We start from the raw sequence: 16928 nt of genomic DNA, 5'->3' as shown, positions 1-16928 counted from the left end.
CAGTACTAGCACAACGAAGGTCGATAAGGGGTCAAATATCTACAGGACATCTATCCTATTTATTCTATCTGGATATAAAATTGCTTTATTACTTAGAAAACTATCTTTAAATCACAGAATTGCTGTATGTAAACCTGATGTTCAAAACACACGGCATACGCATGTCATATAGATACTACTTGATAAAAATCGCATTGTACTCGCATGACACTTGTCCTACTTTTCAGGAACAACAAGGAACAATATTATTTACGCAAATGAGTGTGAGCCCTTAAAGAAGACCTTTGACCAGTTTAGCATGTTAAACCTCCTCTCGTATAGATTAGGTCAAGATTTATGATAACTTCAAAAGGGCGTTACCATATATTCTTCTCTGGGGGCCTGTAGTTTTGTCCCCTGCATGATTTTGACCAATCTCTGCCCTGATTTCTAAGGGCAGTCAATGTGATAGGAGGGCAGTACAGCAGAGTTGAGTGTGATTCCAAGCACTTCCAGACCTCCTCTCAGGTCAGCTATCAGTCCCTCTGATCCATCCCCCTCCGCATCATCTTCCTGAAAAAAGAAAAGATGGATTTTTGGTTCTTACCGTAAAATCTCTTTCTTGGAGCCTTCATTGGGGGACACAGAATACCATGGGGTGTATGCTGCTGCTGCTAGGAGGCTGACACTATGCAAAAACAAGAAAATTAGCTCCTCCCCGGCAGTATACACCCACCGATAGGCACCAAGCACCTCAGTTGGTGAAAAAGCAGTAGGAGAAGCAACGAGAAAACCTCGAACCATATGTACCAACCCAACAAGGGACTCTAAGACCCAACACGGTACAACTTAAACAGGGAGGGTGCTGTGTCCCCCAATGAAGGCTCCAAGAAAGAGATTTTACGGTAAGAACGAAAAATCCATCTTTCTTTATCGCCATATTGGGGGACACAGAATACCATGGGACGTCCCAAAGCAGTCCCAAGGGTGGGAACAGCAAAAAGGAACGAAAGTAACCGAAAGGCTCAGGTCGGCCGGTGAGCCACCGCCGCCTGCAGAACCTTCCTACCAACCACAGCATCAGACGAAGCCTGGGTATGAACCCTGTAGAACCTCGTGAAGGTGTGCAAAGATGACCAGGTTGCAGCCTTGCAAATTTGCATGGCCGAGGCCTGGTGACGAGCAGCCCACGAAGTCGCCACAGCCCGGGTGGAATGAGCTCTTACTCCCGGAGGGGGCCGCTTTTCCTGAAGACGATACGCTTCCAGAATGGTAGAACGAATCCAGCGAGCGATCGTGGATTTGGAAGCCGGAAGGCCCTTCTGGCGACCTTCAGAGATGATCAGCAAGGAATCGGACAGACGAAAGGAAGAGGTCCTGGCAAGATAGACACGCAGGGCTCTAACTACGTCCAGTTTGTGGAGAGACTTCTCAAGAGGATGAGATGGAGCTGGACAAAAAGAAGGAAGGACGATATCCTCATTGATATGGAAAGCGGAAACCACCTTTGGAAGAAAAGAAGGAACGGGCCTGAGGACGGCTTTGTCCTGATGGAGAATGAGGTAAGGGGAACGACATGACAAGGCCGCCAATTCAGAAACTCTTCTGATGGATGAAATGGCGATCAAAAAGGTGACCTTCCAAGAGAGAAGGGACAAAGGAATGTCCTGGAGAGGCTCGAACGGCGCCTTCTGGAGCGCGCTAAGGACGAGGTTGAGATCCCACGGGTCTATTGGCGAATGATGAGGAGGAGCCACGCGGGAAACCCCTTGTAGAAAGGTTTTGACCTGTGGTAGAGAAGCTAGCTCTCTTTGGAAGAGGATAGAGAGAGCGGAAACCTGGCCCTTGAGCGTACTGAGGGACAGACCCGCGTCTAACCCAGCCTGAAGAAACCCCAGGATAGACAGGATAGAAAAAGACATTGGGAAGACTCTTTTATCATCGCACCAACGGAAAAAAGCCTTCCAGTACCTATAGTAAATGCGGGAAGAGGCTGGTTTCCTGGCTCTGATCATAGTTTGAATAACCTGACTGGACAGACCTGATTCCTTCAGAATTGCGGTCTCAACGGCCATGCCGTCAAACTCAGAGACTGAGAATTGTCGTGGTAAAGGGGGCCTTGCGAGAGAAGGTCTGGACGGTCCGGAAGCCTCCAGGGAACGTCCGCGAGCATGTTGACCAGTTCCGCGTACCAAGGCCGTCCTGGCCAATCTGGAGCGAATAGAATCACTGGTACGCCTTCCGATTTTATCTTTTTGACCACCCGAGGGATCAATGCCAGAGGCGGGAACAGATACGGAAGTTGAAACTGGGACCACGGAGTCACCAGTGCGTCGCATGCGACGGCTAGAGGGTCCCTGGACCTGGCTACGAACTGCGGCACCTTGTGGTTCATCCGAGATGCCATGAGATCGACATCCGGGGTGCCCCAACGGTCGCATATCTGTATCTGAGAGAAAACCGCGGAGTGCAGGGACCATTCGCCGGACGCCAGGCCCTGGCGACTCAGAAAGTCGGCTGCCCAATTTTCCACCCCTGGAATATGGACGGCGGAGACTGTCGGAACGTAACGTTCTGCCCAGCGTAATATCTTGGCCACTTCTGACATTACTTGTTTGCTGCGCGTGCCCCCCTAATGGTTTATGTACGCCACGGCCGTGGCGTTGTCCGACTGAATACGGACCGGCTTGCCGGAGAGGAGGGGCTGCCAATGAAGAAGGGCCAGGAAAATTGCCCTGATCTCTAAAAGATTGGGAGGAGAGACTCCTGTGGCTTCCAGCGGCCTTGGGCCGCTTTCTGATGGAACACGGCTCCCCATCCTAGAAGGCTCGCATCAGTGGTGATGATTTGCCACTGAGGCGGAAGGAAGGACCTCCCTTGGAGAACTGACGCTGGCCGTAGCCACCAAGTGAGAGACTGCCTCACTCTGAGAGGAAGCCGAATAGGACGGTCCAAGGACATCGTGGTCTTGTCCCAGGCTGAAAGCAGAGACAGCTGGAGGGGGCGAAGATGAAACTGCGCAAAGGGCACTGCTTCCATGGAGGCCACCATCTTCCCCAGGACCTTCATGCAGAACCGAATGGGAATGGGAGCAGGCCTCTTGAGAGTTCTGATGCCCTTGGACAGAGTTGTAAATTTTTCCTTTGGAAGAAAAACACGGGCTAGCTCCGTGTCGAATTCCATACCCAGAAAGGTCAGACGCTGGGTGGGGATCAGAATGGACTTCTCCTTGTTGACCAGCCAACCTAGGCGGCTGAGAGTGTCCAGGGTTATCTGAAGGCTCCGGAGACAGTCCTGGCGAGACGAACCCTTGATCAAAAGATCGTCCAGATAAGGGATGATGAGGATCCCTCTGGAGCGAAGGATGGCCATGACGGTTGCCATCACCTTCGTGAAAACCCGGGGCGCTGAAGCCAGGCCGAAAGGAAGAGCTGTGAACTGAAAGTGGTCTCCCTGAAACGCAAATCGAAGATACTTCTGATGTTGCACACAAATTGGAATGTGCAGATAGGCATCCCGAATGTCCACCGAGCAGAGAAATTCCCCGGGCTCCATGGAAGCAATCACCGACCGAAGAGACTCCATCCTGAAATGAAGAATCTTCACGTGGCGATTGAGCAATTTGAGGTCCAGAATAGGACGAAGAGAGCGTCTTTCTTCGGGACTACAAAGAGATTGGAGTAGAACCCGGAAAACCGTTCGTCTGAGGGAATGGGAACAATGACTCCGGCGGAAAGAAGGGAGGAAATGGCCTGCAGAAAACCCGGAATCTGGGCCCGCTGTCGCGGAGGCCGAGACCGGAAAAACCGTCTGTTCGGGAGTGAAGCAAATTCGATTTTGTAACCGGATGCGACGAGTTCTCTGACCCAAGCGTCGTCGACAACGGACAGCCAAGCATCCGCGAAAAAGGAAAGTCTGCCTCCCACCCTGGAAGAAATTCCAGGTGGGGGTGACCCATCACTTAGACGAAAATCTGCCGGAATTGGCTCCTGCAGATCTGGAATATTGTCCTCTAGATCTCCAGCGAGGAGCGGGTTTGTAGGAAGGTTTCCTCTGATCCCGCTCCCTGGTGGCAGGCGGCCGATCCTGTTGAGTGGCTCTCTCCGTGGCAGAGAAGGGACAAAAGGGCCTGAATGGTCGAAACCCCCTTCTGTTGAAAGGACGTTTTGGTCGAGACTAGGGAAGCGAAGTACTTTTACCTCCAGTGGCATCGGAAATTATCTGATCCAGCTTTGCTCCAAAGAGCCTAGAGCCATGGAATGGCAGATTGGTAAGCGACTTTTTCGAAGTAGTGTCCGCATTCCATGACTTTAGCCAAAGGACTCGGCGTACAGCTACTATGTTGCTGTTAGCCCTTGCTACGCAGCCGGCCGCGTCCAAGGAGGCGGCCAAAAGGTATTTTCCCGCCTGGTTAATCTGATCTGCAAGATCTGCCAACTCGTCTTGAGGAGCTGACGCCAAGATGCCTCTGCGAAGAATTTTTGCCCAAGCGGAAATGACCTTCGCCACCCAGGCGGATGCGAAAATAGGGCAGAGAGAGGCGCCAGATGCCTCAAAGATAGACTTAGCCAGAGATTCAATCTGCCTGTCAGTAGGATCTTTGAGCGATGCCCCGTCTGGCAGAGAGAGCACCGTTTTTGAGGCTATCCGGGAAACTGGAGGACTACCTCGGGAGCCTTGGACCACCTTGAGAGCAGTTCTGCGTCAAAGGGGTACAGAACGTCCAAGTACTTGCGGCCTGAGAAACGTTGCTCAGGGCGCTCCCAGTGTTTGGATAAGGTAGTATCGAAATCGTTGTGATTGGGAAAGGTTCGAGACGGAGGTCTGGCTCGTCTAAGGAGAACCGAGCTTTCCTGAGTTGGAGCCTCATCCTGTTTAAGTTTTAGTGTTTGGAAGATAGCTGCAATAAGACTATCGACCATGTCCCGCGTTTTAGAAACGCTGTTCCCCTCTGAGCTAGCTTCCGAATGAGAATCATCGCCTGACTGAAGGTTGTCATCCGAGGAAGGAGAAGGAGGCCTGGGAGCGGAAGGGCCCTGCGAGCTCGAAGACGAAGTGGACAGAGCCCGCTTCCTAGAAGTCCTTCCCTGTCTGTCTCTCTGAAGGTCGCGGTCAGGTGCGGACGACTCACCCCGAGAGGTGGTCGGGGCAGAGGTGGCTGAGGATAGCTGAGGTAATCGTTCTAAGACCTGGACCAGCGACTGTGATACTTTTGTCAAGTCAGAAACAGACTGTGACATTGTAACGGCCCACTCCGGGAGGAGAGAGGAGGGAAGAGCGCCCTCCGCCCGGGACTCTGTGCGTTCCTGAGATGCTGACATATTTGAAGGACTGCAGGGGGGGCAGAATGGGGACGACTGACCCGATGCCCACTTCTTTTTACAGCGTGCACAGGCGTAATAGGTAGCGGTGGGCCTGAAGCAGAGATCCCCTGAAGGGTTGGGCATAAGTAAACTGCACTGAATGGCCGCAGATATTAGGGAATAACTGCCGAGGAGAGCTAATCCCTGCCTCAGAGCCGAGCCTACCGAGATTCTGTGCGAGCAGCAGAAGAAAACGCCGAAGTGTCCCCCAAGCAGCGCAGGAAGGAGTGATTCAGGCATCAGGAAAACCTTGTGCTGGGAGATTGGGGCGGAGCTTAGCGGCCACGCCGTGATTGGTTAATAGCGACGGGGAGGGCATGGCAGAAGAGGGGGCTGGCATCCAAGAGAGAAAGAAGCCCTGTGATGGGCTAGAAAGGGCGCGCTGAAAAGAGCGCGCTCAGGAAGGGAGGAGGGAGAGCAGAGGAATTCCCTGCGCTGAGGGGAAAGTGAAAGTGCCTCCCACCCTGACGGCGCCGCAGCCCCATGCCCGATATACCGCGCTAAGGATGCGATCTGACCAGGTCCTGCTGCTTGTGACGCTGCGGTGAGTGAGGGGATCCCCATAGACTCCCTGGCTAGAGCAGGGAAAGTGAAGGAAGGCAAGCGGCTGAGCGCGCGACAGGCAGAAAAGGGCGGCAGACTGCAAAACAAGGTCCCTTCTTCTCCCATGTCACTGGAGCTTATGCGGGGCCGGAGGGAACGTACAGGCACTTACCTGACGTCCCAGAAGAGGATGACCACAGGGGCCCACGGGGAAACGGCAGGCCGCTGGGAGGGGAAGGAGTCCTCTGTACCCGCATCCTGCAGAAGACGGCTTGAAACACCTGCGATCGCCGTCTTCCTCTCAGCCCTGTCCCGAGAAAGGGGTGAGGAGGGGGATTCGGCAAGGACCAGCCACCTGTCCGCAACCCTTATCACCAGAAGGTGATAGGGAAAAGTCCTGCCTGCGGTACTGAGAGTTGCGATGTGGGTGACACCACACTGCTCGCTCAGCCGCATGATATGGGAAATCAGGGTGATAACTATACCCTGTTTCCCGATGGAAAAAACCTAAAAGACAAAAGAGGGAAAAATTAAAAGGTTCAAACTAAACCTGAAAGGAAAATTGGATTAAAACTGCGGATCTGGGGAGATCCCGATCCGCCTCCTACAGACACTAAGCACAAACTGAGGTGCTTGGTGCCTATCGGTGGGTGTATACTGCCGGGGAGGAGCTAATTTTCTTGTTTTTGCATAGTGTCAGCCTCCTAGCAGCAGCAGCATACACCCCATGGTATTCTGTGTCCCCCAATAAGGCGATAAAGAAATGGCATCCGCTGTGCTGCAGCTGAGATCTGGAGGCTGGTACACGACAACAAGAGGGGAAATTTCCAATTGGTTCCTTTTGATCACTGTTATCCTATCACAATGATCAAAAGAAAAAAAAATTGTAAATCAAATAATTTAACACCCCCTTAGTTAGATAAAAATTCTAAAATAAAAAAAAAAATTTTTTAAATTATTTAAAGTTGGGGTTAAGGTTGTGCTAGCGCATTGGACTTTTTTGAAAAAGTTAATAAAATCAAAACAAAAACGATATGACGCCTAGTGTTGAAAGCAAGTGCTCGCTACTCGAGTTTGCATCGGGTGCACGGGTATGCACAGAGTATTGCGGATTCCCACATGTTTTCTTTTGGGTGTTTAACAGCTTTGAAACATGCGGGGTGGGGACATTAGCATGTCACTGGAGTACCTGATGCACACTGAAGTAGCGAGCACTTGCGCTCAACACTAATGACGATTTATTCAAATGCTGTGTCGTACCTATGGGTTCAAAATGCTCACTATACCGCTGGATGAGCGGTTTCCACTGTTTAGGCACATCTAGGGTCTCCAAACGCAACATGGCATCCGCTAATTATTCTAGCAAATTGTATATTCAAAAAGTCAAATGCTGCCCCTTCCCTTCCGAGCCCAGCCGTGCGCCCAAACAGTAAATGTCCCCTACAAATGGAGTATCGGCATATTCAGAAGAAAATGGACCACATAATTTGGTGTGTGATTTCTCCTGTTACCCTTGTGGAAATAAAAAAGTTTTGGTCTAAAGTACATTTTTTTTGTGAAAAAAATTAAATGTCACTTTTGGGTATCTTCTGCCATATAAGCCCCTCAAAGTCACTTCAAATGTGATGTGGTCCCTAAAAATATGGTTTTGTAAATTTTGTTGGAAAAATGAGAAATCGCTAGTCAACTTTTAACCCGTCTTACAAAAAAAAATTATGTTTCTAAAATTCTGCTGATGTACGTAGAGTAGACATGTGAAAAATGTTCTTTATTAACAATTTTGTGTGACTTGACTCTCTGATTTAAGCTCATAAAAATTAAAAGTTTGAAAATTTAAAACATTTCAAAATTTGCACTTTTCTCATAAATAAATGCAAGTCATATCGAAGAAATTTTACCACTATTACGAAGTACAATATGTCACGAAAAATCATTCTAAGAATCAGCAGGATCTGATGAAGCGTTCCAGAGCTATAACCTCATAAAATGACAGTGGTCAGGATTGTAAAAATTGGCTTGGTCATTAATGTCAAAATTGGCTCTGTCACTAAGGGGTTAAAGTTGATTTTAGTACATCTTGGAATATGAATAACTTCAACAATTTGATGTGTGTAAAAAAAATGTCCCTGTGCTGAGATAATCTTATAGATGTGTCCCTGCTGTGTACTGTGTAATGGCCGTGTCTGACCGTGCAGGGACATACATTTTATATCCCTGTGTTGGGAATATAAAATCTCATTTTTACGTCATTAGTACAAAAAGGGCAAAAGCGATCACGACTAGTTTAGTAGACCAATCTGCTTATTATGCAAATGCTTTTGGGTATATCTGGTGAAAAACAAACAATACTTACACCTCCATCTAATTCACTGGGTTCTTCTGGTAGAATAATCACCTATTAATACAGACACAGTTACTGCCGCATTGCCCAATGTAAGGAAATTAACTTTTGCTTTAATACCTAAAATTATTTACATTATTTAAACATGAATTATGTAATTTTTATCATTTAAAGGGAACCTGTAATGTCAAAAAAACTATTAACCTGCAGATATGAGGTTTAATATGCAGAATCTGAAGATTAAGAGAGTTCTAAAGCCAACTTTACTCCTCCCAGCAGACTCTAGCTTTCAGTCATAGATGCGCGGCTTCAGTCACCGCTTAATATATAGCGAGCAGTGCCTGCACCACGACCCGGCACTGACAGACTGTCGGATCAGCAGTGCATCAATGCTGAGATGACTGTCAATGTCGGGCATTATTAATGAAGGCGCGCAACTATGACAAAGCCAGAGGCTGCCAGAAGGAATAAAGTTTGCCCCCCAATAGCCAGGTTTTCAGTGCAGCAGCCACACGGTTTTACAATGCTATTATTCTACAGATAAACCTCATATTTGCAGATTAATAGTGTTTAGGGACATGACAGGTTTCAGCCAACTAATCTGAGAGCAACATAATGTAGAGATAGAGACCCCGATTCTAGCGATGTATCACTTACTGGGCTGCTTGCTGCAGTTTTGATAATCTCCTACTGATAAAATCAATGATTTATCACAAGATGACTAGAAAACCTGCTGCCATATAGTTCTCCATATTCATGAGCTCTGTATAACTCCACCGTCCCCCACTGATTGGCAGATTTCTGTGCATAGGCAGAAATCTGCCAGTGGTGTGAGTGAGGTTATATAGTGCTCAGCATTCAGAGATCTGCATCAGACTGCTCTCAGATGAGGTAGCAAAACCCTGGTGATACATTTCTGATCCAAAGGCAGTATGAATCAGACACTAGCTGTATTATTACTCTAAAATGCTGTGTTGTTTCAGTGAACTCATATTTGAGAAGTCGGCTGGGGACTATATGATAAGTCAGAGGCAAGTCGCTGGCAGCTGACCCGATCCCTTTGACTAACAGGTCTCTCATTATGCACACTCAAAAAGAGCCCTGCCATCAGAGGAAGCGGAGTGGAAAGAAGAGTCTCTTTCCAGTTTTTCAAATTAAAGGGAACCTGTCAAGTCCTTTATTGCTGATAAACTGCCCTAATGTCATGTAAGTGATGCACACTGCATCATTAACATGTTTGTCTCAAGCAAAACATCCCAGCATTTAGCGCAAAAATCACTTTTTATACTTTGACGATTGCCAAACATATCTTCTGTTTCAGTCAGAGGGGTGGGCAGTTCTAGCAGTCATGGTCAATCAAATGCGTTTTGAAATTATCCACGCCCATCGTATTAACATTCCTTCCTATAAGTGCGCCCTACGTCACTGCAATCTCCCAGCAGATCCCGCGCTTGCACAATGACGCTCAGCTTTCCGGGCATGCGCACTGAGTCTGGGTGTACGTCCCAGCTTCATATCCTATGTGTTCATGCTCTGGAGCCGCTGAGCATCTGCGTGGCGAGCGGGAAGACAAGCGCACATAGCGTGCGTGCTCACAAATTGTCATGTGGTCACTTAAGCTCAGCTACTCTGGAGCATGTGCACATAGGATATGAAGCTGGGAAGCACACCCAGAGTCAGTCCGCATGCCCGGAAAGCTGAGCGTCATTGTGCAAGCGCGGGATCTGCTGGTAGATTGCTGTGACGTAGGGAGCAGTGACGGGAAGGAATGCTAATATGATGGGCGTGGAGAATTTCAAAATGCATTGGATTGACCGTGACTTAAACGCTAAAGCTGCCCACCCCTCTGACTGAAACAGATGGTATGTGGGGCAACCATCAAAGTATAAACAGTGATTTTTTAGCTAAATATGGGGGCATTTTTCTTGAGACGAACAAGTTAGTGATGCAATGTCCATCACTAACATGACAATGGGGTCAGTTTAATGGCAATAAAGGTCGTGACAGGTTTTCTTTACGTTCTCTGAAATGCTGCGAAATAGCTAGACTGACTGATGTTGCCTGTGCTTTGGGCAACAAACAAGCTCCCTTTAAATAGGAAAAACCTTGTTGGCCTGTTTCTGGAGTATTTAGCAGTATGAACATACCCTTTTGGGTTTTGGCTGTTCTATCTGTGGTAAGGGCTTAGTGACATGCTCCGGAAGTTTCCTTTTCCTTATGGCTTCTTCATTTGCAGTTTCCACACGACTGTTTGGTCCTGTAGAGTCATTCTGCTGATTCTCTGCCTCCTGCTACAAAGAAAAGCTTTTTACTTCAGGGTAACAGCCTTAACCCATTGCCTCTACAGATTGCATTTTCCCCTCCCCTTCCACCAAGAGACATAACTTTTTTATTTTTCAGTACTATTTTTCGGTACACAGACATAAGAGGCTTGATTTCTTTTTTCGGGTTATGTTGTAGGTTTTTGAATGACACCATCTATTTTTACCACATAGTGTAGTGAAAAACGGGAAGAAAAAAAATATCCAAGTCGGATGAAATGATGAAGATAAAATGCAATTATGCAATTGTTTTTGATGTTTTGTTTTTAGGGTGTTCATTGTATGATAAAAATGAGCTGGAATAATGATTCCCCAGGTCAGTGGGATTACGGTGATACCAAACTTGAATAGATTTTTATTTTACTTAAGTGGTGAAAAAACTTCTGAAGTTTGTAAAATGAAAAAAAAAAAACACTGTTTTTTATTTTCAGAAACTCATAACAGTTTTAATTTTTCTGTCGATTGAGCTGGGTGAGGGCTTATTTTATGTGCCTCGAGCAGACAGTTTTACTGATACATATTTGTTTTAATGGGTTTTAGTGCATTTGTATTTTAGTGAGAAGTGGTGAGTCAAAAGACAAAATACTTTTTTTTTGTCTTTCATGGTGTTTACGATATAGATTAGGGCACAATCAGACGACCGTATATACATTGGGGAAAAAAAAGTATTTAGTCAGCCACCAATTGTGCAAGTTGTCCCACTTAAAAAGATGAGAGAGGCCTGTAATTGACATCATAGGTAAACCACAACTATGAGAGTCAAAATGAGAAAACAATTCCAGAAAATCACCTTCTCTGTTTTGGCAAGATTTATTTTGCAAATTATGGTGGAAAATAAGTATTTGGTCTCCTAAAAAGATGGATTTTTGGTTCTTACAGTAAAATCTCTTTCTTGGAGCCTTCATTGGGGGGACACAGATTACCATGGGTGTATGCTGCTGCTGCAAGGAGGCTGACACTATGCAAAACAAGAAAATTAGCTCCTCCCCGGCAGTATACACCCACCGACAGATACCAAGTACCTCAGTTGGTGAGAAAGCAGTAGGAGAAGCCACGGAACTTTAAACATATGTACCAACCCAACAAGGAGCTCAAAGCCCAACATGGTACAACTTAAACAGGGAGGGTGCTGTGTCCCCCAATGAAGGCTCCAAGAAAGAGATTTTACGGTAAGAACCAAAAATCCATCTTTCTTTATCGCCTTATTGGGGGACACAGATTACCATGGGATGTTCCAAAGCAGTCCCAAGGGCGGGAACAGCAAAAAGGAACGAAAGAATCGGAAAGGCTTAGGTCGGCCGGTGAGCCACCGCTGACTGCAGAACCTTCCTACCAACAACTGCATCAGACGAGGCCTGGGTATGAACCCTGTAGAACCTCGCAAAGGTGTGCAAGGATGAGCAGGTTGCGGCCCTGCAATTTTGCAAAGCTGAAGCCTGATGACGAACTGCCCACGAAGCCGCCACAGCCCGGGTGGAGTGAGCTGTCACTCCCGGAGGGGGCCGTTTTTCCTGAAGTCGGTATGCTTCCTGAATGGTAGAATGAATCCAGAGAGCGATCGTGGATTTGGATGCCGGAAGCCCTTTCCGGTGACCTTCTGAGATGACCAGCAATGAATCGGACTGACGAAGTGAAGCGGTCCTAGCGAGGTAGACACGCAAGGCTCTAACAACATCCCGTTTGTGGAGCGACTTCTCAAGAGGGTGAGAAGGAGCAGGACAAAACGATAGAAGAACGATATCCTCGTTGATGTGAAAGGAGGAAACCACCTTTGGAAGAAAGGAAGGAACGGGCCCGAGGACGACCTTATCCTGATGGAGCACCAGATAAGGAGAATGACATGACAAGGCCGCTAATTCAGAAACTCTTCTGATGGATGTAATGGAGATCAAAAAGATTACCTTCCATGACAGAAGTGAGAAAGGAATGTCCTGGATGGGCTCAAACAGCGCCTTTTGAAGAGCACTAAGAACGAGTTGAAATCCCACGGTTCTATTGGTGAATGACAAGGAGGAACCACATGAGCGACTCCTTGGAGGAACGTGTTAACCTGCGTTAAGGAAGCGAGCTCTCTTTGAAAGAGGATAGACAAGGCAGAAACCTGGTCCTTGAGGGTACTGAGAGACAGACCCGAATCTAAGCCAGACTGGAGAAAACCCGCACCAACGGAAAAAAGCCTTCCAATGCCTATGGTAAATGCGGGAAGAGGCCGGCTTCCTGGCTTTGATCATTGTCTGAATCACCTGGTTGGAAAAACCTGATTCTCTTAGGATTGCGGCCTCAACGGCCATGCCGTTAAATTCAGAGACCGAGAATTCTCGTGGAAAAGGGGGCCTTGCGAGAGAAGATCCGGACGGTCTAGAAGCCTCCAGGGAACGTCCGCGAGCATGTTCACCAGTTCCGCATACCAAGGCCTTCTTGGCCAGTCTGGAGCCACAAGAATTACTGGAACGCCTTCCGATTTTATCTTCTTGACCACTCTTGGGATCAAGGCAAGAGGTGGAAAAAGATAAGGTAGTTGGAACTGGGACCGCGGAATTACTAGGGCGCCGCAAGCGACGGCTAGAGGGTCCTTGGACCTGGCTACAAAGCGCGGAACTTTGTGGTTCATCCAAGGTGCCATGAGGTCGACGTCCGGATAACCCCTGCGCTTGCATATCTGATCGAAGACTGAGGGATGGAGAGACCATTCGCCTGACGCTAGGTCTTGACGACTCAGAAAGTTGGCTGCCCAGTTTTCCACCCCTGGAATGTGAACGGCGGAGATTGCTGGGACGTAACGTCCCGCCCAGCAGAATCCTGGCCACTTCTGACATGACTTGGTGGCTGCGCGTGCCGCCCTGATGGTTTATGTACACCACAGCCATGGCGTTGTCCGACTGAATGCGGATCGGCTGCCGACGAGAAGGGGTTGCCAGCGAAGAAGGGCCAGAAAGATTGCTCTGATCTCGAGCAGATTGATAGGAAGAAGAGTTTCCTGTGGGTTCCAGAGTCCTTGGGCCGTCCTCTGAAGAAAAACCGCTCCCCAACCCAGGAGGCTGGCATCAGTGGTGATGACTTGCCAGTGAAGCGGGGGGGGGAAGGACTTCCCTTGGAGGACTGACGTAGACCTTGTCCACCAAGTGAGGGATTGCCTCACTTTGAGAGGAAGGAGAATGGGCCGGTCTAAGGACCTCGTGGTCTTGTCCCAGACTGAAAGGAGGGACAGCTGAAGAGGGCGAAGTGAAACTGTGCAAAGGGCAGTGCTTCAAAGGAAGCTACCATCTTCCCCAGAACTTTCATGCAGAATGGAAGGGGAATGGGCGTTGGCCGTTTGAGGGCTCGAATCCCTTTGAACAGAGATGCAAATTTTTCCCTCGGAAGAAACACCCGGGCCAGATTCGTGTCGAATTCCATGCCTAACAAGGTCAGACGCTGAGTGGGGCTGAGAATGGACTTTTCTTTGTTGACTAACCATCCGAGAAGGCCGGGAGTATCCAGGGTTATCTGAAGACTTAGGAGACAGTCTTGACAGGACAAGCCCTTGATTAAGAGATCGTCCAGATAAGGAATGATGAGAATCCCTCTGGATCGAAGGATGGCCATGACCGTGAAAACACGGGGGCGGAGGCTAGGCCGAAGGGAAGAGCCATGAACTGGTAATGACTTTCCTGAATCGCAAACCTGAGATATTTCTGATGCTGCAAGCAAACAGGGATGTGAAGATAAGCATCCAGAGCAGAGAAATTCTCCAGGCTCCATTGAGGCTATCACCGATCGAAGAGACTCCATTTTGAAGTGAAGAATCTTCACGTGGCGACTGAGCAATTTGAGGTCCAGGATTGGCCGCAGGGAGCCGACTTTCTTCGGACTACGAAGAGATTTGAGTAGAACCCTGAAAAACCGTTCGTCTGAGGGAACGGGAACAATCACTCCGGTGGAAACAAGGGAAGAGACGGCCTGAAAGAATCCTGGAATGTGGGATCGTTGTCTTGGAGGTCGAGACAGGAAAAAACGCCTGTCTGGCGGGGAAGAAAATTCGATCTTGTAACTGGATGCGATGATTTCCCTGACCCAAGCGTCGTCGACAACCGACAGCCAAGCGTCCACGAAAAAGGAAAGTCTGCCTCCCACCCTGGAAACACTTCCAGGTGGGGGTGCCCCGTCACTTGGAGGCAAACCTACCGGAACGGGCACCTGAGGAACTGGAGTATTGTCCTCTAGATCTTCAGCGGGGAGCGGGCTTGTAAGATGGTTTCTTCTGCTCTCGCTCCCTAGATGCGGAAGGGCGCTCTTGCTGGACAGATCTCTCTGTTAATGAGAACGGACGAAAAGGTCTAAAGGGCCGAAAACCCTTTCTGTTAAAAAGGCGTCTTGGTCGAGACTGGGGGAGGGAAGTACTTTTACCCCCAGTGGCATCGGAAATTATTTGATCCAGCTTGGCCCCAAAGAGCCTAGAACCATGGAAGGGCAGATTGGTGAGCGACTTTTTAGAAGTGGTATCCGCATTCCATGACTTTAACCAAAGACCTCGGCGTACAGCCACTATATTGCCGTTAGCCCATGCTACGCAACCGGCCGCATCTAAGGCGGCGGCCAAAAGGTATTTATCCGCATGTTTAATTTGGTCTGCCAGAACTTTCAACTCGTCCTGAGGGGCAGCCGACAGAATGCCCCTGCGAAGAATTTTTGCCCAAGCTGAAATGACTTTTGCCACCCAGGCAGAAGCAAAAAATAGGGCAGAAAGAGGCGCCGGATGCTTCAAAGAGGATAGACGAGAAACTGGTGGGTCCACTTCGGGAGCTTTCGTCCATTTTGTAAGAAGGTCCGCATCGAATGGGTACAGGACGTCTAAGTACCTGCGGCCTGAGAAGCGCATCTCAGGGGGCTCCCAGTGTTTGGATAAAGTGGTCTCGAACTCCTTGTGGCTAGGAAAGTTTCGGGAGGAAGGTTTTGCTCGTTTAAAGGGGACGGAGCCGTCCTGAAGAGGAGCTTTATCTTCCTTTATTTAGAGTGTTTTGAAAATGGCCGATATGAGACTATCAACCATGTCCTGAGACTTGGACATGTTATCTGTGTCTGAGTCAGATCCCGTCGTTTTCTGACGAGGGAGCCTGGGTGGAGCGGACGGACCTTGCGAGCTGGAAGACGAGCTTGAGATAACGTGCTTCCTAGCAATCCTATCCGGCCTGTCCCTGTGGAGGTCGCGGTCAGGTGCAGACGACTCACCGTGAGAGGCGGTCGGAGCACAGGTGGCTGAAGATAGTTGCGTAAGACGTTCCAAGACCTGGACCAGGGACTGAGAGACATTGCAGCAGCCCACTCTGGAGGAGGGGGGGTGCGCTCATCCCGGGACTCGGGGTGCTCCGGTGGGGCAGACATCACGGAAGGACTGCCGGACGGGCAGAAGGGAGACAACTGCCCTGACGCCTGCTTCTTTTTGCAGTGCGCGCAGGCGTAGTGGGTAGCGGAGGGTCTAGGGTAAGGAGCCCCTGCAGAGTAGGACATATGCAAGGACTGCAGAATTACTGCGGCCAGTATCTGAATAGGGAGTACTGCTGCGGGGGCTAAAATTAGGGGCTCAGAAAAAAATTAGAGCCTACCGTCACCAGCACCGTTATCTGATGTGCAGCAGAACAGCAGAAGAGTCCCCCAAGCTGAGATCCCTGGCGTGTGTCACACGAGGAATCAGGGAGGCGCAGGACCTTAGAGATGGGCGGCGCTGGGCGGCAGCGCTGCGCGATTGGCTGAGACCTACAGGGGGGGCGGGTCATAAGGAGAGAAAGGATCCATGAACAGAGCGCAGTCCTGTGACGGACTGAGGAATGGCGCCAACAAAGCGCGCGCTCTGCAGTGGGAACAGAACAGAAAGTGAAAGTAAAATCAGCGCCGCGCCGGTTTCTGCCCCCGCAGCCCTGATCCTGGCGCGATGAGCCCGTGACGCCGCGGTGGATGAGGGAGGTAAGGGAGAGAGGCCCCGCTGCCTGCTGCTTCAGGGAAGGGCACCAACGTGGCAGCTGAGAGGCGCGCGGCTGCAGAGAGGCGCGGCTGCATAGAATGGGGGGGAAATTCAAAGAAGACTCTGCTACCAGACCGTAAGGAGCGTGCATTGGACTGATGGTAGCGCTTTTGGCTGCTTACCTGACGTCCACATGCTTCCTGAAGAGGATGACCACAGGAGCCCGCGATGAGTGGGTGCCGCTGGGAATGAATGTCCTCTGCCCCGCACTCTCTCAGGTTTGGCACCGTCTTCTGCACTATCCATTCTGCCTGCAAGGGATAGTCACCGCCGGTGATCGCCGTCTTCCTCTCAGCCCTGTCCCGGGAGAGGGGTGAGGAGGGGAATTGGCTAGGACCCGCCACCTGAAGTCAGCCCGTAGCACCCGAGGGTGATAGGGAAAG

At 49.4% G+C, this 16928-nt stretch overlaps 1 protein-coding gene across 5 annotated transcripts in view; it reads right to left on the bottom strand.

Annotated features, from left to right (window-relative positions):
- The window catches only part of UBXN8 (UBX domain protein 8), an 84316-nt gene that overhangs the window by 36938 nt on the left and 30450 nt on the right, over window positions 1–16928 (bottom strand). For 4 of the 5 annotated variants that reach the window (XR_012219959.1, XR_012219960.1, XM_073543438.1 and 1 more), the window contains exons 5-6: window positions 10374–10517; window positions 8239–8280 (exon numbers count right to left, since the gene is read on the bottom strand). Coding sequence is in view for 3 of the 5 variants with exons in the window: in XM_073543438.1 (XP_073399539.1) it covers window positions 8239–8280; window positions 10374–10517 (186 nt within the window). In the remaining 2 variants the exon portion in view is untranslated. The remainder of the gene's footprint in view (window positions 1–8238; window positions 8281–10373; window positions 10518–16928) is intronic. The other variant, XM_073543451.1, reaches the window with a different exon arrangement.

The sequence above is a fragment of the Dendrobates tinctorius genome, unplaced genomic scaffold (genome assembly GCF_039654945.1).
Source record: "Dendrobates tinctorius isolate UK_male_01 unplaced genomic scaffold, ASM3965494v1 ptg000011l, whole genome shotgun sequence".
In the NCBI taxonomy this organism is placed as follows: Eukaryota; Metazoa; Chordata; class Amphibia; order Anura; family Dendrobatidae; genus Dendrobates; species Dendrobates tinctorius.
This window is presented reverse-complemented; position numbering and strand designations above follow the sequence as displayed.